The following is a 25,410-nucleotide window of genomic DNA, read 5'->3' on the forward strand; positions in this document are numbered from 1 at the left end:
GCAACCCAGGACTGGCCCAGGAAGTGACCCGTGCTCAGTGGTTGAGAGGTGACCACACCCAGGTCCTCAGAGGCCCCTTTCTGAGGCCTCCACGCACTGCTTCCCCAGCCCCCAGGCGCCCGCCATGTGCTGCCAGCAGCAGCCTGCTCTCCTCCGCCCTCAACTTGCCGAGGAGCTGGAAGCTAAGTCCAACCCCCCCAATCCACACCCACAAACTACCTCCCTTACTGTTGGCGCCAGTAAGCCGCAGTTTCAAAAGTAACTGATGAGATGAAGAGAGATGACATAACAGAAAATGTGAAAATCTGTTTTCCTGATGATACCTGATATAAAAGAGAACATAAGCTTGTTGACTGAGCACCGATCTAATATCACTGGTGGACACGATGGAGTCATTCATCTGATACCAGAGGCCATTGCTAGCCTGCGAAAGAGAAATGAGATACAATTAGACAAAGAGGGACACCAGTAAAGAGAAATGTAAGAAAAATGGGCTTTCATATCTTCACTGTAGAAGTGCCCCCCTGCCCCTCAAGAGCACCAGCGCTACCTGAGGGGCCGTGTCAAACACAGCACGACCCGCACGGCTTACTTTGATGTAGCAGAAGTAGTGGCCGGCATGGCAGTTAAAGCCAGTGTGCACGAGCACCGCGTACAGGACATAGATGATCGGTTCTCCATTCGGCTGAGACATGTATGGTCGAATATCAAGGTATTCAGGGTATTTCACATCCTAAACAGAAATGGATGAGGATCAAGGAATGTCACCACTGTAGGCCCAGATCATTCTGCATATCCCAGTGGAGACCCACGTGAAGGGCTCTGTACCCTCAGATGTTCCGGCAGAAACCTAACACGCTGATCAGACACGATCAGCCTGGAGCCACCCGAGCCCACACGTACTTAGTGCGCCCCCACTGTATTCCTGCTGTCCCGGAAGCAAACAGGGCTCTGCATTAAGTGAGCCCTCTGAATCGGCCACAGGACACGGTGGGACGCGAATTCTGGACTCCGGTCTCAGCTTTACTACTTTGGGAGGGGATTCCTTAGCACTCTTGCGTGCTACTGATTTCTGATACTTCCAATCTTCAGAAAGTGGAAAGAAAACATGAAAATTCAGTGTGCTACCCTCAGAAAACCTGAAAAAACAGGAAAACCAGCTCTGACAAAAGAGTGTGAGATCCAGCAGGGGCGTCTCCTTTGGATTTCAAACACCAGCTCTCCCTCTATCCCCCCGCTTTCCTTGACCGCGAACCCCAAGTGCAGCTCACAGTTACCAGTTTTATCATCAGACAGTCTGGCCAGCTAAGGGATAGAGAAGCTACACTCACGAGCACACCTAACAAACTACCACTAGCTCAATGCTCTGACATTTTTTTCCCACGAAGTACTCGAAGAACTTAGGAAACCAGGTAACAAGCTGTTCAATTAGGTCGTTTATAACCCGTGATAGTCACGGACGCATAAGCCTTGAGAGAGACAACATAAAAAGGTGATTAATATTATCTACATACCTTAGCAATTTTTCCACCAGTAAAATTTGCAAAACGTTTCAGAGAAAGTGTAAGAACATTAGAGGATCTGTGTATAGTGAACCTCTTTGAAGCTGGAACCATCTTTTTACACCTTGAAATAAACAGAAACAAAGGATTAAGATGATTTTTATACACACACACACACCAGTGTATATTCTCAACCAACAGTGAAAACACTAAAATTTACGACAGGGGGAGATTGCTCAATTAGCATGAACGAAAAAAGGAAGCTAGGACAGTTTCCGAGAAGCCAGAGTCATTGATAATTTTAAAATTAGGTTAATACAGACTTCTCTCAATTCAAAACAAATTGAACACTCGTGGACCTTAGAACAGGAGAAGTGCCTGTGGTTGTGGGGAGCTTTTCTCCCCCAAGACATGAGTATTTGGTAACGATCACCCATAGTACCTGATTCTAAAATGAAAATCTATTAAAACATGTGAAACAGGACTTTCTTCAAATAGAGGCTCTCTCGACTTCACAAGGAAACAGCAATGATACCACCCCGAATCCTGAGTGAGAACCGATGAGAGAGCGAGAGCCTCAACTGCTCTGGGAGAAGGCGAGCCCCACTCTGTCGCCGCCTCTCCTATCAAGGAGTCCATGAAAACGCTGCTCACCACAGACGCGTCACCCGGGCCCTGCAAAGTACAGCAGCTACCGTGGACCGCCCCCCACAAACCTTCCCAGTCACGGGGCACCGAGCCTCCCCAGGGCAAAGGTGCACGTCTCTCAAGGGTGTAAACCCGTAGACACCGAGCGCTCCAGCCCCAGGAGCACAGAGACCCAGTGTCCTCCCAGACAGCACAGAAGCTGACGGGGTCTTGCGGGGGAAGGAGGGGCGTTCCTGAGACACCCCCATCCCTGCTGCCACACCCTCGTACTTGCTGCACTTGTAAGAGTTTTCCCCGTCGAGCTGCTCTGGCTTCACAAACTGCTCCAATGCCTTGTTCACACTTTGAGCGGCCTGGGAAGAGAAGAACAGCGTCAGCACCACGGGACCTCTCACTGCCACTTGACTCAAAGAAAGAAAAAAAGACGACTCAAAGGTCTAAAAGCCAATGTGAATTTTGATGTAGAAAGAAATTTCTCTTTTATTATGATGTTGACTTTTATACATGTACCCATCCAATTACCTTCCCCTCGTTAAAAACTGTGCGGGTCGAACTGAATGCCATGTGAAGAGGCTGCTCACTGCAGCATTATTCAAAAGAACGTAAAACTAGAAACAAACCAAACACGCCCCAGCGAGGAAGTGGGCGTGTGCCTGGCGGTGCCCGTGCTCAGGGGGCCACCGCACGACTGCCGAGGCGCGTGCACACAGAGAGCCCCCCGCCCCGCCAGCAGAGGCGCGTGAAGGTGGCAAGTGGCCAAAGAGGCCTAAGGTGTAATCCATTTCCAAAAGCAGTAAATAAGAGGTTCTGGAACAGTTTATAAGTTTATATCAAATTGTTAAGGATTCATCCTGAGGGACAGGACCCTGAGCACATCTGCAGCGTTCCTCATTCCTATCCTACGCGTGTATTACATTTGTAATCGGAAAAATAAAAGCTTCGCAACAAATAGGAGCTTAGAAAATGCAAGAAATAAGCAGTTTATAAACAATGACAATCATCTAAATTGGGCTAATGCAGGCACCAAATTCTGGTTTTATCAGAATCTAGCAAATGAAAAGTCAAAGGGCAGGAAAATGTATGCTCCCTGCTGCAAATCTTACATTATCCCCTCTCAATACAGTCTCGGCTTCTGAACGGTTTCAATTCGTATTCTCTAAAAAGTGTAGTCTAAGTTATAAATGAACTACAGATAAAGTTACACAAAGTCTGACTGTCTTTTTCTAACCTCGCCACCACGATTAGCAAACGTACCTTTATCTCCAACGTTATATCGAGATATGGATCGAATGTATCTGAGACACCTTTGCAATTTAAACACTTGACTGAAATGAAAATAAAATGCAAAGAATAAGCAAATGTAATCCTTATGGCAATACCAACTACGGAAATGACAGAACACAAAAATATTATTTTAAAATAAAAAAGTACATTTTTCAGATTGGGCAAAAATGTTAATACTACACACAGTATGAGCCAAAGTGTCATGAATGCCGCCCACACATGCTGTTGGTTGGAATGTAAACCAGTATAACCTCTTGGAAGGATGATCTCCAGTATCAGAATTTAAAACACACGACGTACCCTTTAATGCAGAAGTTCTAATACTAAGAACTCATCCTACCTAGACACTTTTACATGAACATAAAGGCACTGTATAAGAATGTTCCATGAATGACTAATGGTAATAACAACACCGAAGAATTAGAAACAACCTCAATATCCATTGTTAGGGGACTCAAATAGATGGAATTCTACTTCAGCCATGAAAGACCATGTTACCTACATGTACTGAAATGTAAAAAGATTTCTCATGTTAAGAGAAAAAGGAAAGAGATCCATCTAACACACTCCCAATCTGCTCGTGCATAGGAAAGTACTGAAAGTACTATACTCCAAACTGGGACAGGGGCTGCCTCTGAGGGGGGAAGGGAGACACACAACGCTAACCCTTTCCTACTGCACTTTTTTAACCACATGCATGTACCTCTTTATCGACGTAAATAAAACTTTACCTCTAGATCTTAGGTATCCTCCAAATATCTGACAAACAAGGGTGGTAGCCTGGGTGTGTCTGTCCAATCTGAAAAACAAACAGTGATATGAGACAAGAATTCTACAATAATTAGATGCTGTGACTGAATTTTAAAAGCATGGGCATCTATAAAAGAACAAGAATTCAAATAGGAAGCCACGAAATAAGAAGACCTCAGTACACATGGCAGCCAGAGAGTCATCTTGCCTGGACCAGAACACAGTGAGGGTTTGCGGAGAGGCAGAGATAGGACAGTACTTAGAAGGGACTTGACACTGAGGCAGGAATGTGGCCCGGAGCAAGCAGCAAGGCTGTGACACTGGGTGTGTGGACCGGCTGGCGAAGGCACGGAGCACAGAGCGTTCTCCTCTGCTCTGGGGTCCGTTATCCAAGCAAGAAAAGCCCAGTCAAGGCAGTGACAGCGACAGTGGGAGTAGAACAGGAGATCTACCAGGTGTGTTCGGGCAATGCAAGTGGGTCAGGATTTGGTATCTAGTTGTACTTGCAATCTTCCTCTTGAGTCTGCATTTAGATTTTAAGGAAGAAACTGCAGGAATTGGTAACTGACCAGACTAAGAAAGATGCAGGGTGCACACACACACATTTCAGAGGCTGGAGAGGAGCAGAAAAAATGCTGGGCACAACTGGAAAGGCAAAGTGGTTAGTTTTAGATCTCCAAAGGGATGCTGATACTCAGAAACTGAGTAATGGCAAAACCAATCCCCAATTCCTGACATCTGTCATTCAGTCCACATTGTTCTAGTAAGCACACCCTGATAATTTTTCAATCATTTTAAAATGATGAAAATCGCTTGAGGAAGAGGCAGAGCAAAGTCAAAGTGAAGCAAACATAGAGCTCTGTGCATTCATCATAAAAGGCAAAACTGAACCCCAGTAAGCCAGCGATGCCAAAGGAAGAAGTGACCGCCACTTTGCTGTACTCACTTATTGCTGCCATTCAAGCATGCTTTCTGCATAGCATCAACAGTGTACTGAAGAAATTCGTGGGCATCTTCTTGGTTTCCAAAGCGGAAGTGCCTAGCTATACCTGTGAAATTTAAGCAAAGACCAAGCTTTATCCTCACATAGGATACGCCCCAGCTGTATCCCCCAGACATTCTAGCTAATGACCACCTGTTAGAAAACACCTGCTAATTATTTTATGAGCACACAGCACTAACACACACTACCCTGAGAACAGCGAGGACCACGCCCTTTAGACCCTTACAAGGGCACACGGGCTAGAGCTCCTGAGTGCCCAGAGACTGCAGGTCTGCCACAAGTTAATAAAACTATACTTGAATAAATTCAACTTCAGCTGTATTGTCTCAAAAATTTGTTCAAAACGTTGTTTGTTTGAAACGTGATGTTAGCACACACAATCTTAAATTCAGTGCTAGATCTCCCTAAGAGAACCCACAGCAAACATAAATCAAACCCATCTCGGTTCTGCCTCAACAACCCACAGAACACACTGTGTGCTCGGTGTCTCTGCAGCCCGGTTTCTAACGGACTAAATGGCTGCAAGACAAAATGACATAATAAACATGAATAGAGCAATTTCTATACATGAACATATAGAAATATATATTAGCTCGAGTCATATGAAATTGCCAGTATTCTGCCAGTTCTGCCTACGAAAATGGCAATCTCATGACCCTGCCACGTGTGTGGGGTTACATGAGCTCATGGATATATGTGCACATCAACAGCAATGACCTTTCTCTAAAGTCTAGGTTTAAAAATAATGAGTCATTCCTTATATATACAAAATTAAACAAACATAATTTCCCCTGGCTAAAATTCTGCCAGGATCCAACACTGTTTAAAAAATGTTTGCGTTGTCTCCTCTGGCCTGTTAATACTGCCGAGGGCCAATAGAACACCTCTTAATCTTCGGCAGCTTTTTAGGCAAAAGGATTATAGATTGTCACTGTATAATTATCCACCCCTATAATTACCCCGCTAGATTCCAGATTAACAGTTAGGGTTTCTTTTTTATTTGCAGGCATTTTTTCCCTTCTAACTCAGTTAATTAAGATGATGTAAAAGTTTATAACAAAAACACATGGAAAGTGCATTAAAACATTTCACGTTCCCTATCAGGGTCATTATAATGCAAAAGAAAATTTTCAAGTCATTGAAAGATTAAATAGAAAAAGTGAAATTTATCCACAAATTTGCTGTTATGAGTTTAAATGTTGCTTTAAGAGTATAATTAGCTTTAGTTTGGTAATTCCTGATGCTACACATAGCATAATATTCACTGAATTAAAATCCAATTTAAAACTATTTAAAGAAACCTGTGGGACAATATAATGGTATAACTCAGCATAGTAATCCAAATATCTGGGGGAAAAAACATTATAAAACTTATCAATGATTTTATTAACAAAGTGAGTTTAAAAAATTTTTAAATTTATGGGGTGCCTGGGTGGCTCAGTCAGTTGAACATCTGACCCTTGATCTCAGCTCAGGTCTTGATCTCACAGTTGTGAGTTTTAGCCCCCACGCTGGGCTCCACGTTGGGCTCCACGCTGGGCGTGGAGCCTACTTAAAAAAAAAAAATTAATTTGCTTATATTAAACTTAATACCTTATTACACTGTCATCTTTTGAGGTTTCAAAGTGTGTTTCTATACTAAATGTTTTACTAAAGATTTGTTATTAATTAAAGCCACGTATGATAAAACACGTTTGTTTTCTACAATACACCAGGAGCTCATCTCTTACCAGTTAGTCCATTAAGACCAATTACCTAATAAATACTAACAAAAACTACTACAGATGATACTTACGCCGCATCTCATTAATGACAAACATCGGCTTAATAACATCCCCAGGATTACTGAGTGCCTGGGTGATATGTGCTTGCATTGTACACATCATACAAAATCCTTCTGCATGACCTGAAAGATAAGACCATAATCCTCCAAATTAGCAAAATATGACTCCATACAGACATCACAGAATATTTTAAATCAGGGGCACACGCCTGAACTGAAGTAACAACAGGCTACTGGGTGTCATGCCTTGAGCTACATACTTTCATTCTTTTTCATTTATTGTCCAACAAACCCAAGTGATAAGTATATACTGGTTCAATTTTACAAGAGAAGAAACTGAGGCTCAGAGAGTTAAAATTTTGCCCAATGTCAAATAATTATTAAGTGTAAGACAAATATTGAACTCAAATATTTCCTTCATATTCAAAGCCTGTGCTAACTACTCTTTATACTGGAAAAAAATACGTTTTCTCTTACACTAGCATTTGTCTCAAACAGTAAAAAAATGTCACCATACAAGAGGCTGAAAGCCTCTCCATATATATTCTGGTCTTGTTGGCCACATACAGGGGTCTCTGTTGCATACTCTTCTCCTTTTCTTCTTCCTTTTTACAACTTTAAAAAATGTGAAAAACATCCTTAGCTCATGACTAACTGGTTCTACGGGTATCCTGTGAGCAGAGGCCACAAATGCCACTAAACATCCTACAAAAAGCCCAGGCCAGCCCCCACAGCAAAGCATTATCTGGTTCTAAACATCAATAGTGCTGAGATTGAGAAACTCTGCCTTAAACTAAAGGCCGCTCAGAACCTGTCTAACATGAAGCTTTAAAAGCCTTAAAAGGTTCAAAACCATTTCCAATTGACGTAACTGTGTCCCAGAGTGAAGCGCAAAAATATTTATAGGAATAAAAGAAAACCCTCCAGCACCCCAAAACATAAAGTTCTAATCAAAGACCACAAGGCAAAAATGCAGGAATGACCAATAACAAGGAGAACATAAACAGAAACAGATGGCACAAATATTAGAATCAAAAAACAATGACGTTAAAAAAGACATTGTACATATAATCAACTACATGTCCAAGGAGTTAGAAAAGAAAAAGAGCATGTTAGGGAGAGCCATGGAAACTGAGCCAAATGTATTTTACAGGTGAAAAGTAGAATCTCTGAGATGAAAAACACACCAGGCAAGATTAATGATAGATTAGACAAAAAGGGAGAAAAGATCAGTGAACTTGAAGACTTAGCAACAGCAATCAACCATAATGAATCATACACACATAGACTCAAAGCAACAACAAGCACGTAAGCTTATCAGTGAGCAGCAGGACTCCTTCAAGTCAGTCCCTAAACACTAAACAAACACGTAATTGGAGTCTGAAGGGACAGAACAAATATCTCAGGAAATAATGACTGTGTACAGAGAGCACAAGGGAGATTTTCAGAGTGATTCTACAGTTTTGTGTCCTGAGGAGGTGGTGGTTTGCATGAATCCATACCTGTGTTAAAATTCATCGAACTATATACCAGAAAAGGTTAATAGTGCTCTAATTACAAAAATAAAAGTTTTGTTTTAATGACTAGAAGCCATACAAATTTGAAACAGTACATTTACAGATCTAAGAACCTCAACAAATCCCAAACAGAAGACAAGAGACAAGTACACAAAGAACTGCTCAGGCTGCTGAGAACAGTGAGAAAGAGAGCATCATAAAAGCAGTCAGTAATAAAAACACATACACAGGAACAAAGGTAAGACCGACAACAGACTTCTTATCAGAAACAACAAAAGACAGTGCAGCAACATCTTCTGGGTGTTATAATAAAAATGTCAACACAGAGTTCTATACCCCATGGAAACACCTTTTGAAAACAAAAACGAAACTTTCACTTTTGGGAAGATGGAGCCTAAGTTCCTTTCCCTATTCCTTCCATTAAGTACAAAAGCCCCGGACACTGTATATAAAGCAAACATAAGAAGGCTGTGAAAGAGAAAAAGATAAGCTAGCAACTCTGGAACCCAAGGAGTGACGACACTGTGGTGAGTTCTCTGGGTTTTCTTTGTGCTCACATAGTCCAGAGCCAAACAAGCCAGCAACCTGGAAACACCAACAAATAGAACAAATGAAACCCTGCTCTCTCTAGCCAAAAGACCAGGAAAAGGGAGCTTGGCAAGACAGAAAACTTTAGATAGAAATTCTCGACGCTGGCCACAAGCCTCAGAAAAACTATGACCCCCCGACCCCTAGGCCAACAAAGGCCAAGTGGGCAAGCTTCCATTTGCCAGTCTGTAATGAGGCATCCCAAGCCACCTGCTGGAGCAGTGTTAAAGAAGATGGATTAGCAGCTCCAACTTCCATCCACGCTGGGTGATAACAAACCACACCCCATCCCGCAGCAAAGATCAAGTCAGGAGCCTGGACTTCTACCCCACCCCCTGGTAGTAAAGAAGACTCCCTCCAATTCTCCACTGGGGTAGTTTCAGAATCAGGACTTTCACCATCATCCACTAACACAAAGCCACTGTGGTGTCAGTGGAGACCAGGTGGGGAGCAGGAATGAGGAGCCCCAACCCCCTGCCCCATCCCAGGAGTGTCAGTGGAGACTGAGCAGGGAAGCTGGACTTCTACCTCAATCTAATACTACTTCCTTTGCCAGAGTGGCACTACAGAAAGCCAGCTGAAACAATCATTAGATAATATCCACATAAAATTTCTAACACAAAAACGTCCAGGTTTCAACTGAAAATCCCTTATCATACCAAGAACCAAGAATTTCTCAACTGGGTGAAAAAAAAAAACAATAACAAGAGGCCAACGCTGAGATGACAGAGATATTAGAATGACCTAACAAAGGATTTAAAGAAACCATGATAAAAATGGCTCAACAGATAGTTATGAACACACCAGAAACAAATAAAAAATAGAGAGACTCAACAAAGAAATAGGAGATATAAGAACCAAATAGGGGGGCGCCTGGGTGGCACAGTGGTTAAACGTCTGCCTTCGGCTCAGGGCGTGATCCTGGTGTTGTGGGATCGAGCCCCACAATCAGGCTCTTCCGCTATGAGCCTGCTTCTTCCTCTCCCACTCCCCTGCTTGTGTTCCCTCTCTCGCTGGCTGTCTCTATCTCTGTCGAATGAATAAATAAAACCTTTAAAAAAAAAAAAAAGAACCAAATGGAAACTTCAGAAACGAAAAATACAATAATCAAAATAAGCTCAGTGCATAAGCCGGACAGAAGAATGGAGATTACAGAAGAAAGCAGCAGTAAACATGAAGACAGAACAATAGAAATTACGTGCTCTGAACAGAGAGAAAACAGACTGGGGGAAACATGAACAGGGCATCAGGGACCTGTGGGACTCTAACAAAACATCTGGCACACATGTCATCAGACTCCCAGAAGAAAAGGAGAGACTAAGCTGGGCTGAAAAAGTATTATAAAAAACAAAGGCTGAAAATTTCCCAAATTCAGTGAAAGAAGTTTCTATAGATTCAAGGAGCTGAGCAAACCCCAAACAGGAAAAAAAGGAAATCTATGCCAAAACACATCATAATTAAATGAAAACTAAAGAAAAAATCTTGAAAGCTGTGAAAGAAAAACAATACCTTACCTATAAATGTGTATGAAATAAACAAAAGAAAAATGTCAGAAGATTTCAGATCAAAAACCATGGAGGCCAGAGGAAGTGGCAAAACAATTTTCAAGGTCTGAAAGAAAAAGACTGTCAACCCAGAATCCTACGCACAGTGGAAACACTCTTCAGGAATGAAGGCAGATCAAGACATTCTCAGATGAAGCAAAACTAAGAAAATCTGTCACCAGTAGACATACCCTAAAAGAATGACTAAGGAAGTTCTCTCAACAAAAAGGAAATGATTTAAAAAAAAAAAAGAAAGAAAGAAAGAAAAAGAAACTCTAGAACATCAAAAAGGAAGAAAAGGGGCACTGAGTGGCTCAGTCAGTTGAGTGTCAGACTCTTAGTTTTAGCAAGGGTTGTGATCTTGGGGTCGTGGGATTGAGCCCCATGTCAGGCTCCACATTCAGTGTGGAGTCTGCTCATCCCTCTCCCTCCCCCACCGCTTGCACTCTCTATAAAATAAGTAAATAAAATCTTTAAAAAAAAAGAGACTTAAGTCCTGATTTGTCAATAAGCTTAAATGTAAATATTCTAAATATACCAATTAAAAAACCCAGATTAACAATGTAGATTGAAAAACATGACTCAACCATATGATATCTAGAAGAAACTCACTGCAGATGTAACAGAAGGATGGAAAAAGCTATGCCATGCAAACATTAATTCAACAAAAGTAAAAATGGCTATATTAGTAACAGATAAAGCAGACTTCAGAACAAAGAAAGCTACCAGAGACAATGACATTATAAAAAATCCATTGCGTGCGCACTCTATATACACACACACGTGTATATATACACGTGCACACATTACAATCCTAAACGTGTTTGTACCAAACAACAAAGCTGCAATATACATGAACCAAATTCTAAAAGAACTGAAAACAGACACAGAGAAATCCACAACTACAGCTGGAAACCTCAACATCCTTCTGTCAATAACTGAACAGCTAGAAAATCAACAAGGATACAGAACTCAGCAATATCACTAGCCAATGGGATATGGCCAGTTTATAGAGCACTTCACACAACAGCGGAATACAAATTCATTTTAAGCGTTCGTGGAACATACACCAAGATAGACCATATCCTGGCCCACAAAACAAACATCAAAAAATTTGAGACTTGAAATAATAAAAGCTATGGTTTCTACCACACTGGAATCATACTAGAGATTAGAGAGAGATAACAAAAAAAACAATAAAGACCAGGAAACTAAGTAACATGCTCTACATAATCCACAGATCAAAGAAGAAGTCTCAAGGGAAATTTAAAAATGCATTGAACTGAATGAAAATGAAAAGACAACATATCAAAAATGTGGAGACACAGCTAAAGAAGCGCTGAACGAGAAATTTATAGCAATTACCAATATTAGAAACAAGACCAAGGATAACAGTACAGACCCTGCAGATACCAAAAATTCAATCTGTAATTCAAAAATTCACAAAAAGGAAATCTCCAGGCCAAGATAGTTTCACTGATAAATTCTACCAAACGTTTAACTAAGAATTTACATCAATTCTACACAATCTCTTCAAAAATACAAAAAAGGAGTTAATATAACCTAAATACATTTTATAAAACTAGTATTACCCTATTACCAAACAAAAATGGTATAAAACCAAAAAATTACAGACCAACATCTCTCATGGATATATAAAAACCCTTAATATTACAAATAAAATTCAACAAAATATAAAAATAATTACACATCAGAGGAGAGAAGAGAAGATGGCAGCCAAGCAGGAGGACCCCAGGCTCGCCTCGTTCCATGAATACAACAAGATAACTATCAAATCATCCTAAATATCCTAGAATTGATCTGAGGACTGGCAGAACAAACTCCACAACTGAAGGTAGAGAAGAGGCCAAATGAAGAGGGCAGGAGCGCAGAGATGCAGACTGGGAGAGAAAATGTGGCAACTGCACCAGGGAGGGAGCTGCATTCACAGAGAAGGACGAGAGGCAAACTAGCACACAGGCCAGCGTACAGGGAGGATGAATCCCCATAGCAAGTGGCTCGGAAAGCAAAAGGGTCCAAATTTCATGAGTTCTTACAACCAGGGGGGCTTAAAGCCTGGAGTTTTAAAGCTCAGAGTGCTTGGCTCTGGTAGAGCTCCGAAGACATTGGTGCTGCTCTTGGAGAAAAGGCAGGGCAAACAGCCTGCAGACACACAGCATGGAAACAGCCATCTGAAGAGGCCTGGGGCACACAGTGGGGAGGTTAGTTGCTCATCTCGAAGAATGTTCCAGAGAAACAGCGTTCACGGAGAGACCCCCTGAGAAACAAAGGAACTGGCCAGTGCCATTTCTCTCTCCCACTCTCAGTATAAACACAGAGCCACCTGCAGGAAATAGCACAGCACCAACACTACCTAACTTGCTTACACCAAGCTCCCCTGTGCTCTGGAAGAACCACCCTTTTCAGTCACACTTGTCTCAGTCCCAGTGAAGCAGGTCCCTCCCCAAGAAGACCGGCCCAAAACCCCTGCCAACACCCGTCTCCTCACCAGGGTGTTTCACGAGGCCTTGATTCTGGTCAGCAGCAGTAAAGGGTCTCATTTTCCTAGCAGATCAGAGCACAGCTAGTTAAAAGTCGTCACATTCAAGCCAGGGACCAAATACTGACCAACACAGGCAAAGAGAGCCTCTGCAGACAACTGGATGAAAAATAAAGTGGCCAAAATACAACAGCAGAGCGCACATAGCACACACTGGAGACATCCCAGAAGCACCAGGCCTTGAGGACCAGGAGACACTATGTTGGAGGGCACTACAGGACCTCTTCTTCATAAAGCCATCACCCTCTAGAACTGGGAGCCGTAAGTGACTTTCCTAACACACAGAAACAGGCACAGAGACTTAGACAAAATGAGAAGACAGAGGAATTTGTCTCATATGAAATAACAGGAAGGCTGTGGCCAGAGATCTAAGCAAAACAGTTATAAGTAACATGGCTGATGGAGAATTTAAAGCAATGATCATAAGGATACTCACTGGATTTGAGAAGAGTGGAGGACATCAGTGAGACCATTAACACAGAGATAAGGAATAACATAGAGATAAAGGACTCAATAAATGAAATGAGAAAAGTGCTCAATGGAATCAAGAGCAGGCTGGAAGAAGCAGAAGAACAAACTAATGGCCCAGAAGACAGAGTAATGGAAAGTAATCAAGCTGAACAAAAGACAGAAAAAAGAATTATGCAAAACGAGAATAGACTTCAGGATCTCAGTTGACTCTATCAAACATAATAACATTTATATTACAGGGATCCCAGAAGAAGAAGAGATAGAAAAGGGGGCAGAGAATTTATTTGAAGACATAATAGCTGAACACTTCCCCAACCTGGGGAAGTAAACAGATATAGAGATCTAGGAGGCAGAGAGAACCCCTAACAAAATCCTCAAAAGCAGATACACACCAAAACATATTGTAATTAAAATGGCAAAATATAGTCATAAAGAAAAACCTTTAAAAGCAGCAAAACAAAAGAAGACAGTTACATACAAAGGAAACCCCTTAAGGCTTTCAGCAGATTTTTCAGTAGAAATTTTTCAAGCCACAAAAGTGTGGCATAATATATTCAAAGTGCTGAATGGGAAAAAAAACCTGCAGCTGAGAACACTCTATATCCATCAAGGCTATCATTCAGAAAAGAAGGAGAGATGAAGAGTTTCCCAAACAAAAACTAAAGACATTTGCAGCCACTAAACCAGTCCTACAGGAAATATTGAAAGGGGACTTTTTGAATGGAAAAGAAAGACCAAAAATGGCAATATGAAGGTAGGAAACACAAAAACAGTAAAAATGAATATTTCTGTAACAAAACAAAAGGATGTAAAATATGACACTATATACCTAAAACATGTGGAGGAGTAAGAATGGGTTCAAACTTAAACAATCATCCACTTAATATAGACTACTATATGTATAAGACGTTATATACAAACCTAACTGTAGCCACAAATCAAAAACCACTTATAATTATGCAAAGAATGAAGAAAAAGAAATCCAAATGTATCACTAAAGAAAACCAGCAAACCATGAAAGAGAGAAAGACAAGAAAGAATCATGGAAAATCTTCAGAAAGAACCACAAACAAGTAATAAAACAAGCATTAAAATCAATACGTACCTATTAATAATTACTTTGAATGTAAATGGACTGAACACTTCAATCAAAAGACACCGGATGACAGAATGGGGAAAAAAAGAAACAAGACCCATCTACAAGACCCTATAAAAGACTCATTTTAGACCTAAAGATACCTGCAGATTCAAAGTGAGGGGATGGAGAAATATTTATCATACAAATGGATGTCAAAAGAAAGCCTGAGTAGCAATATTTACATCAGACAAAATGAATGTTAAAACAAGGACTGTAAAAAGAGACAAAAAAGCACACTATATAATAATAAAGGGGACAATCCAGCAAGAAGATATAGCAATTGTAAATATTTACGCACCCAACATGGGAGCACCCAAATACATAAAACAGCTAATAACAAACATAAAGGAATGAATCGATAACAATACAGTAATAGACTTTATCACCCCACTTACATCAATGAACAGATCATTTAAACATCAACAAGGAAACAATGTCTTTGAATGACACAACGGAGCAAATTTAATATATTCAGAACATTCCATCCTAAAACAGCAGAATACACATGGAACACTCTCCAGAAGAGATCACATATTAGCCCACAAAATAAGCCTCAACAAATTTAAAAAGACCGAATTCATATCATGCATCTTTTCTGACCCCAATGTTACAAAACTAGAAGTCCACCACAAGAAAAAATCTGAAAAGACCACAAATACATGGAAGCTAAATGACATGCTACTAAAACAAATGGGTCACCAAGGAAATAAAAGAAAAAATTTAAAAATACACAGAAACAAATGAAAATGAAAACACCCTCACGGTTCAAGACCTCTGGGAAACAGCAAAAGCAGTTCTAAGAGGGAAGATTATAGCAATACAGACCTACTTCAAGAAGCAAGAAAAATCTCAAATAAACAACCTACCCTTGCACCTACAGGAGCTAGAAAAAGAACAACCAAAACCTAAACCAGCAAAAGGAAGGAGACAATAAAGATTAGAGCAGAAATAAATCATATAAAAACTAAAAAAGTAATAGAACAGTTCAATGAAACCAGCTGCTGTTTCTTTAGGGAAAAAAAATCAATAAAACTGATAAACCTCTAGTCAGACTTCTCAAGAAAAAAGAAGAAAGGACCCAAATAAATAAAATCACAAATGACAGAGGAAAAGTAACAACAAACACCACAGAAATATAAACAATCATAAGAGAATATTACGAATATCTATTTGCCAACAAATTGGACCTAGAATTGGATGAGTTCCTAGAAACATATAACCTCCCAAACCTGAATCAAGAAGAAACAGAAAATTTGAACAGACTCATTACCAGCACAGAAATTGAATCAGCAATCGAAAAACTCCCAACAAACAAAAGCCCAGGACCAGATGGCTTCACAGGCAAATTCTACCAAACATTTAAAGAAGAGTTAGTACCTATTCTTTTCAAACTATTCCAAATAGAAAAAGAATGAAGTTGGAAGTTTTCCTTCCATGACGCCAGCATTACCCTGATACCAAAACGAGATAAAGACACCACTAAAAAAGAGAATGACAGGCCAATAACTTTGATGAGCACAGATGGAAAAATCCTCAACAAAATACTAGCAAACCAAATCCAACAATACATCAAAAGACTCATTCACCACAGTCAGATGGGATTTATTCCTGGGTTGTAAGAGTGGTTTAATATTCGCAAATCAATGTGATACATCACATCAATAGGAGAAAGGTTAAGAACCACATGATCATTTCAATAGATGCAGAAAAGCATTTGACAAAGTACAACATCCATTCATGATAAACACCTTGACAAAGTAGGTTTAGAGGGAACATAACACTTTAATAAAGGCCGTATATGAAAAACCCACAGCTAATATTATCCTTAATGGGGAAAATCTATGGTCAGGAATAAGCCAGGGATGTCCACTCTCAACACTGTCATTCAACATAGTACTAGAAGTGCTAGCCATAGCAATCAGACAACAAAAAGAAATAAAAGGCATCCAAATCAGTAAGGAAAAAGTAAAACATTCACTATTTGCGGATGACACGATACTATATATAGAAAACTCAAAAGACTCCACCAAAAAAACTGCTAGGTCTGATACATGAATTCAGTAAAGTTGCAGGACACAAAACCAATCTACAGGAATATGCTGCATTTCTATACACCCATAATGAAGCAGCAGAAAGAGCAATCCAGAAAACAAACCCATTTACAACTGCACCAAAAATAATAAGATGCCGAGGAATAAAGCAAACCAAAGAGGTGAAAGACCTGTACTCTGGGGTGCCTGGGTGGCTCAGTCGGTTAAGCGTCTACCTTCAGCTCAGGTCATGATCTCAGGGTCCTGGGAACAAGCCTGCATTGGGCTCCCTGCTCAGCAGGCAGCCTGCTTTTCCTCTCCTGCTCCCCCTGCTTGTGCACTCTCCCTCCTTCTCGCTCAAATAAATAAATAAATAATCTTAAAAAAAAAAAAAGACATGTACTCTTAAAACTATAAAATGTTGATGAAAGACACTGAAGAGGACACAAAGAAATGGAAAGGCATTCCATGCTCATGGACTGGAAGAATGACTATGCTAAAATGTCTATACTGTCCAAAGCTATCTGCACACTTAATGCAATCCCTATCAAAATACCAACAGCATTTTTCACAGAATTAGAATAAACATTTCTAAAATTTGTATGGAATCACAAAAGACACTGAATAGCCAAAGCAATCTTGAAAAAGAAAAGCAGGGGCGCCTGGGTGGCACAGCGGTTAAGCGTCTGCCTTCGGCTCAGGGCGTGATCCCGGCGTTATGGGATCGAGCCCCACATCAGGCTCCTCCGCTATGAGCCTGCTTCTTCCTCTCCCACTCCCCCTGCTTGTGTTCCCTCTCTCGCTGGCTGTCTCTATCTCTGTCAAATAAATAAATAAAATCTTTAAAAAAAAAAAAGAAAAAAGAAAAAAGAAAAGCAAAGCTGGAGGCATCGCAATTCCACACTTCAAGTTATATTATAAAACTGTGGTAATTAAAACAGTGTGGTACCGGCATGAAAACAGACACATAGATCAACAGGACAGAATAGAAAACCCAGAAACAAACCCACAATTATATGGTCAATCTTTGACAAAGCAGGAAAGAATGGGGAAAAGATGGTCTCTTCAACAAATGTGTGTTGGGAAAACTTGACTGCAACATGCAAAAGGATGAAACCGGACCGCTTTCTTACACCGTACACAATAAGAAATTCAAAACGTATTAAAGACCTAAATAGGAGTACTGAAACCATAAAAATCCTAGAAGAGGGGCGCCTGGGTGGCACAGCGGTTAAAGCGTCTGCCTTCGGCTCAGGGCGTGATCCCGGCGTTATGGGATCGAGCCCCATGTCAGGCTCCTCCGCTATGAGAGCCTGCTTCTTCCTCTCCCACTCCCCCTGCTTGTGTTCCCTCTCTCGCTGGCTGTCTCTATCTCTGTTGAATAAATAAATAAAATCTTTAAAAAAAAAAATCCTAGAAGAGAGCACAGGTAGTAATTTCTCTGACATTGACTAGAGTAACTTTTTTCTAGATAGGTCCCCTGAGGCAAGGGATACAAAAGCAAAAAATAAATTATTGGGATTACATCAAAATACAAAGCTTCTTTCACAGCGAAGGAAACAATCAACAAAACTAAAAGCCAACCTATGGAATGAGAGAAGATATTTGCAAATGACATATCCAATAAAGGGCTAGAATCCAAAATCTATAAAGAATTTATAAAACTCACCACCCAAAAAAAAAAAAAATAATCCAATTAAAAGATGGGCAGAAGACATGAACAGACATTTCTCCAAAGAAGACATACAGATGGCCAATAGACACATGAAAAGATGCTTATTCACTTATCATCAGGAAAATGCAAATCAAAACTACAAGGAGATATCACCTCACACCTGTCAGAATGGCTAAAATCAACAACACAAGAAACAACAAGGGTTGGTAAGGATGTGGAGAAAAAGGAACCCTCTTGCACTATTCGTAGGAATGCAAACTAGCACAGCCACTCTGGAAGACAGTATGGAGGTTCCTCAAAAAGTTAAAAATAGAACTACCCTACAATCCCACAACTGCACTACTGGGTATTTACCCAAAGAATACAAAAACACTAATTCAAAGGGATACATGCACCCCTATGTGTATAGCAGCATTATTTACATACCCAAGATATGGAAGCCAACCAAGCATCCACAGGTTGACGAATGGATAAAGAAAATGTGATATATATGTGTGTATATATATATCTACATACACACACACACAATGAAATATTACTCAGCCATAAAAAGAATGAAATCTTGCCATTTGCAATGACATGGATGGACCTAGAGAGCATAATGCTAAGTGTAAAAAGTCAGTCAGATAAACACAAATACCATATGGTTTCACTCGTATGTGTAATTTCAGAAACCAAACAAAGGGAAGAGAGACAAACCAAGAAACAGACTCTTTAACTACAGACAACAAACTGATGGTTACTTGAGGGGAGGTGAGTGGGGTAATGGGTGACAGGTGATGGGGATTAAGGAATGCTCGTGTTATGATGAGCACCAGGTGATTTAAATTAATCATTAAAATAATAATTACACATCATGACCAAATGGAATTTATCCCAGGGTACAAATATGACTCAATATAGGAAACTATCAGTATAATCCACCATATTAACAGGCTAAAGAAGAAATAGCACATGATTGTATCAATTTGATATAGAAAAAGGATTTGACAAAAATCAACACTCATTTATGACAGAAAGCAGAAATCTGAAAAAAAGAAATAGAGGAAACTCCTCTAACTTAATAAAGAGCATATACCAAAAAACCTACTGCTAATATCAAACTAAACGTTCCTCTCCCCAATATCAGAAATGGCAAGGAAGTCCACTCTCCTCAAAGTTCTAGCCAGTGAAATAAGAAAAGGAAATAAAAAGCATACTAATCAGTAAGAAATAAGTAAAACTGTCCATATTTGCATATAACATGACTGTATACTAGAAAAATCCAGGGAGTCTACAAAAAAAATAATAATAATAAATCCTAGAATAAATAAGTTTGGCAAGGTTGCAGGATATAAGATCAACATATGAAAATAAAATGTATCTTTTCATACCAGCAATAAACATGTGGACACCAAAATTAAAAATATAATGCCACTTACAACCCCTCAAAAAATAAAGAAAATTAGGCGTAAATCTAACAAGACAAAACATCCTGACATTACAAAACAGTGATAAAAATAAAGAAGATTTAAGTAAATGGAAAGACCTACCATGTTCATAGATTGAAAATGTCAACATAAGTAAAGGTATCAATTCTCCCTCCCCAAAATTGAAATTCAGGTTTCACACAACTACAAAATCTCAGGAAGATTTTTTGTAGATATAGATATTACTATTCTAGAGTTTATATGGAAAGACAGAAAAACAAGAATAGCTCAAACAATTTTGAAAGAGAATAAAGGGCTGGAATCATTCTATCTGATATCAAGACTTATTACATAGCTACAACAGCAAGACTGTGTGGAGGGACAAACACATACCTCAACAGAATAGACTAGGAAACCCAGAAACAGACGCACCCAAGTATGTCCAAGTGATTTTTTTTACAAAGGTGTAAAAGCAATTCAATAGAGGAAAGATACCCCTTTCAACAAATGGTGCTGGAGCAAAAAGGCATTTATAGACAAAAAATTGACTTCACCTAAACCTCACACTATACAAAAATTTAAATGGATCACAGACCTAAATGTAAAATGTAAAACTATAAAACTTTTTGAAAAAAATAGAAGAAAATCTCCAGGATCAAGAGCTAGGCAAAGATCTTAAACTTGACACCAAAAAGCACAATCCATAAAAGAAAAGTCAGACTTCACCAAAATTAAAAACTTTTGTTCTGTGAAAGACCTTGTTAAGGTCTTTCAGGGCACCTGGGTGGCTCAGTCAGTGAAGCGTCTGCCTTCGGCTCAGGTCATAATACCAGGGTCTTGGGATCGGGTACCACGTCCAGCTCTGTGCTCAGCAAGGAGTCTGCTTCTCCCTCTACCTCTGCCGCTCTCCGTTTATGCTCTCTCTCACGCACTCTCTCTCTTTCTCTCTCTCTCAAATAAAGAAATAAATAAAATCTTAATAAAAAATTAAAAAAAGACAAACCTCAGGCTGGGAGATATTATTTGGAACCTACATATCCAACAAAGGCCTAGTATCTAAACTATATAAAGAACTCTCAAAACTCAATAGTATAAAAACAAAGAATGCAACAGAGAATGAGCAAAAGATAACAAAGAGGTATTTCACTGAACAGGATACACAGATAGCAAATAAGCACATGGAAAGATATTCAAGACCTTTAGGCATGAGGGAAATGCAAATTAAAATCACAACAAGGTATCATTATATACCTATCAGTATGGCTAAAATCAAAAATAGTGACAACACCAAATGCTGGCAAACATGCAGAGAAACTAGAACCCCCATACCTTGCGGGTAGGCTGCAATATGGTCAGCCACGCTCAAAAACTGGCAGTTTCTTATAAAAATCAACCATGCAACTACTAATATGACCCAGTGATTGCAATCCTGGGCATTTACTTCAGAGAAATAAAGACATGTTCACACGTATGCTGTATGCTCTAATGCATACAGCAGCTCTCTTCAGAATATCCCCAAAGTGGACACAACCCAGATGTCCTCTGTGGATGACTGATTAAAACAAGCCATGGTACAGGGCACCCGGGTGGCTCAGTTGGTTAAGCGCCTGCCTTCAGCTCAGGTCATGATCCCAGGGTCCTGGGATTGAGCCCTGCATCAGGCTCCCTGCTCAGTGGGGAACCTGCTTGTCTCTCTCCCTATGCTCCTCCCCCCAGCTCGTGCTCTGTCTCTCAAATAAATAAATAAAAATCTTTTAAAAAATAAAATAAAACAGGGGCGCCTGGGTGGCACAGCGGTTAAGCATCTGCCTTCGGCTCAGGGCGTGATCCCGGCGTTATGGGATCGAGCCCCACATCAGGCTCCTCCGCTATGAGCCTGCTTCTTCCTCTCCCACTCCCCCTGCTTGTGTTCCCTCTCTCGCTGGCTGTCTCTATCTCTGTCGAATAAATAAATAAAATCTTAAAAAAAATAAAAATAAATAAAATAAAACAAAACAAAACAAGCTATGGTACATCCATACCATGGACTATTACTCAACAACAACAACAACAACAAAAAAACCCCCACAAATTATTAGTACACACAACCTAAATGAATCTTCAGAAAATTATGCTGAGTGAAAAAGCCAATCCCAAAACATCACATACTGCACAACTCAATATATGTAAATAACATTCTTGAAATGACAAAATTATAGAAATGAAAAACAGATTAGTTGTTGCCAGGGGTTAAAAGAGGACATCAGGGCACAAAGAAAGTGGGCGTGGCTATAAAAGGGGAACATGAGGGATTCTGTAATGATGGAAATGTTGTATCAGGACTGCATCCATGTTAACACCCTGGCTGAGATACTGTAATACAGTGTTAGCACTGGGGAAACTGGGTAAGACACGGGAGGTCTGTGTGTCATTCTTAGACTGCATGTGAATCTACAATTACCTCAAAACAAAAAGGTTAACTTTTAAAAAGGCAAAATAAGGATATTTCAGACAGAGAATAAAACAAACAAAACAAAAAGCAGAGTTCATCACTAGCAAGCAAAGTTAAGGGAAGTCCTTTAGCCATAAGGAAAAACAGCAGATGGAAATCTAAATCCACATAAAGGAATTAAAAGCAGTGGAAATGATAAGTGAATAGGTAAATACAGATTTCTAAACACACCTTAACTATTTAAAGCAAAACCTTTATAATTTAAGGCAAAAATAACACAATATATTGTGTGACTATAACACAGGGAGATGATGACAATGGCACAAATAAATGCCAGGAGAGGGGAGATGAAAGTACACTGTCACCAAGTCCTTACGATACACAACTGGAATATTACTTGAAGGCAAACGGTAATCATTTAAAGATGTATGCCAAACCCTAAAGCCACCACTAAAAAAAGAAAACAAAATTACAGAAAATATACCAATAAAGATTAATTATCATACAATTATTCACTCAAAAAGATGAATAAGGGAACAAAGAGTAAATGGGACAAAGAGAAAACAAACAGCAAGATGGTAAGTTTAAACCCAACCATATCAATTAATCAAGCTCAGAGAAGAGAAGAGAAGAGAAGAGAAGAGAAAAGAAAAGAAAAGAAAAGAAAAGAAAAGAAAAGAAAAGAAAAGAAAAGAAAAAAGAAAAAATTACATTCTGGGCTATCTATACAAGAAATCCACTTTAAGTATAGACACAAGAGGTTAAAGGTAAAAAGACGGAAAAAGATATACCATGCTAACATTAATCATAAGAAAACTGGAGGGGCTCTATTTATATCAAAGTAGATTTAGAACAAAGCATATTATTTCGGATAGAGAGGGTAATTTCATCAATTATGAATAAGTCATTTAATAAGGTCATAATAATATTAAGTGACAGAAGCTTCAAAACACAAAGCTAAACTGATAAAACAGAAAGAAAAAACAAATTACAAATATATTTTATTTCAATAAACCTCTCGAAATTTGATAGGACAAGTGGACAGAAAAGCAGTAAGGACACAGAAGACAGCCTCAACAACAGGACAACTAACTGGGTAGTTAGTTACAGAACTAACTACCGAGTAACTGACCATCATGACCATTTACAGAAACTCCAAACAACAGAGCAGACCATACATCCTTATTAAGTACACATGGGACATTTACCAAACTAGACCATGTTCTGGTGCATAACACAAGTCTCAAGTTTAAAAGGAGTCAAACAATAAAAAATATACTCTGACCACAAGACAATTAAATTAGAAATTAGTAACAGGACAATTTCTGGAAATTCCTCAAAATATTTGGCAACTACACAACACACCTCTAAATAATCACAGGAGCAATTAGAAAGTATTTGGACCTGAATAAAAATGAATATGTGAAATACCTAAATGTCTGGAACACAAATAAAGCAGCACTTCAAAGGAAATTTATGGCATTAAACAGAATGGAAAAGATCTCAAATTAAATGACCTAAGCTTTAAGAAATTAGAATATGGCATGTTAAATCCAAAGTAGGCCGGAGAAAGGGAGTAATAAAAATAACAAACATGAATGAAACAGAAAGCAAAATAACAATGAAAGCAAGAACTGATTTTCTGAGAAGATCAATAATAAGATGAATAAAAAGGGATAACAGAACATTATGAACAACTTTATGCCAGTACGTTCGACATGGAAGACAAGTTCCTTGAGAGACACAAACTACCAGAGCTCTTTGATGAAAAAATAGATAACCTGAAGAGGCCTATATCTATCAAATAAATTAAGTATATAGTTAGAAACCTACCCATGAGAAAACTTCAAGGCCCAGATGGCTTCACTGAAATCTAAACATTTAAGTAAGAAATAACACCAATTCTACAAAAAGTCTTCCAAGAAATAGAAGAAAATAATCCCAACATATTTCAGGATGCCACCCTGAATCCTGATGCCAGAATCAGAAAAAGACATGACAAGAAACTATAAACTAATATTCATCAACATAAAATTTTAAAAATTCTTAGCAAATCCAATGATACATAGAAATCATAATGCATCATGACCAAGTTGGGCTCATCTCTGGAAAGCAAATTTGGCTTAGCATTCAAGTAAACACTCGGTGGGTAAAAGGTACCTATGAAAACTTTCCAGCAAACAATGTATTAAAAGTGAAAGACTAAAATGCCTTCCCCCTAAGGTGAAGAGACACGGCTGTCACATCTACTTTCACGACAGCCATCCAACACCGTAATGGAGGTTCTGGCTAGTAGATCACAGCAAGAAATATACAGCATGAAGACTGAAAATGAAGAAGTAAAACTGTCCTTATGCACAGATCACATGACTGATTCCACATAAAATCTTAAGAAATCTTAAAAAAAAAAAAAAACTACCAGAGTTAATAAATTTACTAAGATTGCAGGATATAAAATCAATATCCAAAAATCACTTGCATTTTTATAATCTAGCAATAAAAAATTAGAAATTAAAATTAAAAAATATTATCATTTATGACAGCTTCCAAAAATATGAAATACTTAGGGATAAATCTGATAAAAAATGTGCACATTATATTTGTACATTGAGAATTAAGCAATACTACTAGGAAAAATTAAAGAGAACCTAAATAAACGGAGATGTATACCTTGTTTGGGGGACAGAAAACCGAACTGTTTAGATGTCAATTCATCCCAAATTAATTCACAGATTCAACACCATACCAATCAAAATCCCAGGAAGCTTTTTTGTGGACAAATTGAGTCCAACATTCATTTGGAAATGCAAAGGACCAAGAATAGCCAAAACAACTTTGAAAAAGGACAAGAACACTGCAGGACTTTCCTGATTTCAAAACTTTTAAATATACAATAATCAAGACATTGTGTTATGGTGTCAAGACAGACAGTGGATCAGTGTAACAGAACAGATTCCAGAAATAGATCCACATGGATATAGTCAATTGATTTCTGACAAAGAAACTAAGACAATTCAGTGGAGAAAGGACTATCTTTTGAACAAATAGTGCTGGAACAACTGGATATCCATACTGAA

The 25,410-nt window shown here is 39.2% G+C and overlaps 1 protein-coding gene across 1 annotated transcript in view; it reads right to left on the reverse strand.

The window, feature by feature from the left end:
• Nucleotides 1–25,410, reverse strand: part of USP42 (ubiquitin specific peptidase 42) — a 43,425-nt gene that overhangs the window by 12,421 nt on the left and 5,594 nt on the right. Inside the window, exons 3-10 of the mRNA XM_034669787.1 lie at nucleotides 6,983–7,093; nucleotides 5,131–5,233; nucleotides 4,166–4,233; nucleotides 3,405–3,475; nucleotides 2,421–2,503; nucleotides 1,515–1,626; nucleotides 593–733; nucleotides 324–424 (exon numbers count right to left, since the gene is read on the reverse strand). Coding sequence (XP_034525678.1) covers nucleotides 324–424; nucleotides 593–733; nucleotides 1,515–1,626; nucleotides 2,421–2,503; nucleotides 3,405–3,475; nucleotides 4,166–4,233; nucleotides 5,131–5,233; nucleotides 6,983–7,093 — 790 coding nt within the window. The remainder of the gene's footprint in view (nucleotides 1–323; nucleotides 425–592; nucleotides 734–1,514; nucleotides 1,627–2,420; nucleotides 2,504–3,404; nucleotides 3,476–4,165; nucleotides 4,234–5,130; nucleotides 5,234–6,982; nucleotides 7,094–25,410) is intronic.

The sequence above is a fragment of the Ailuropoda melanoleuca genome, chromosome 10, assembly GCF_002007445.2.
Source record: "Ailuropoda melanoleuca isolate Jingjing chromosome 10, ASM200744v2, whole genome shotgun sequence".
NCBI lineage: Eukaryota > Metazoa > Chordata > Mammalia > Carnivora > Ursidae > Ailuropoda > Ailuropoda melanoleuca.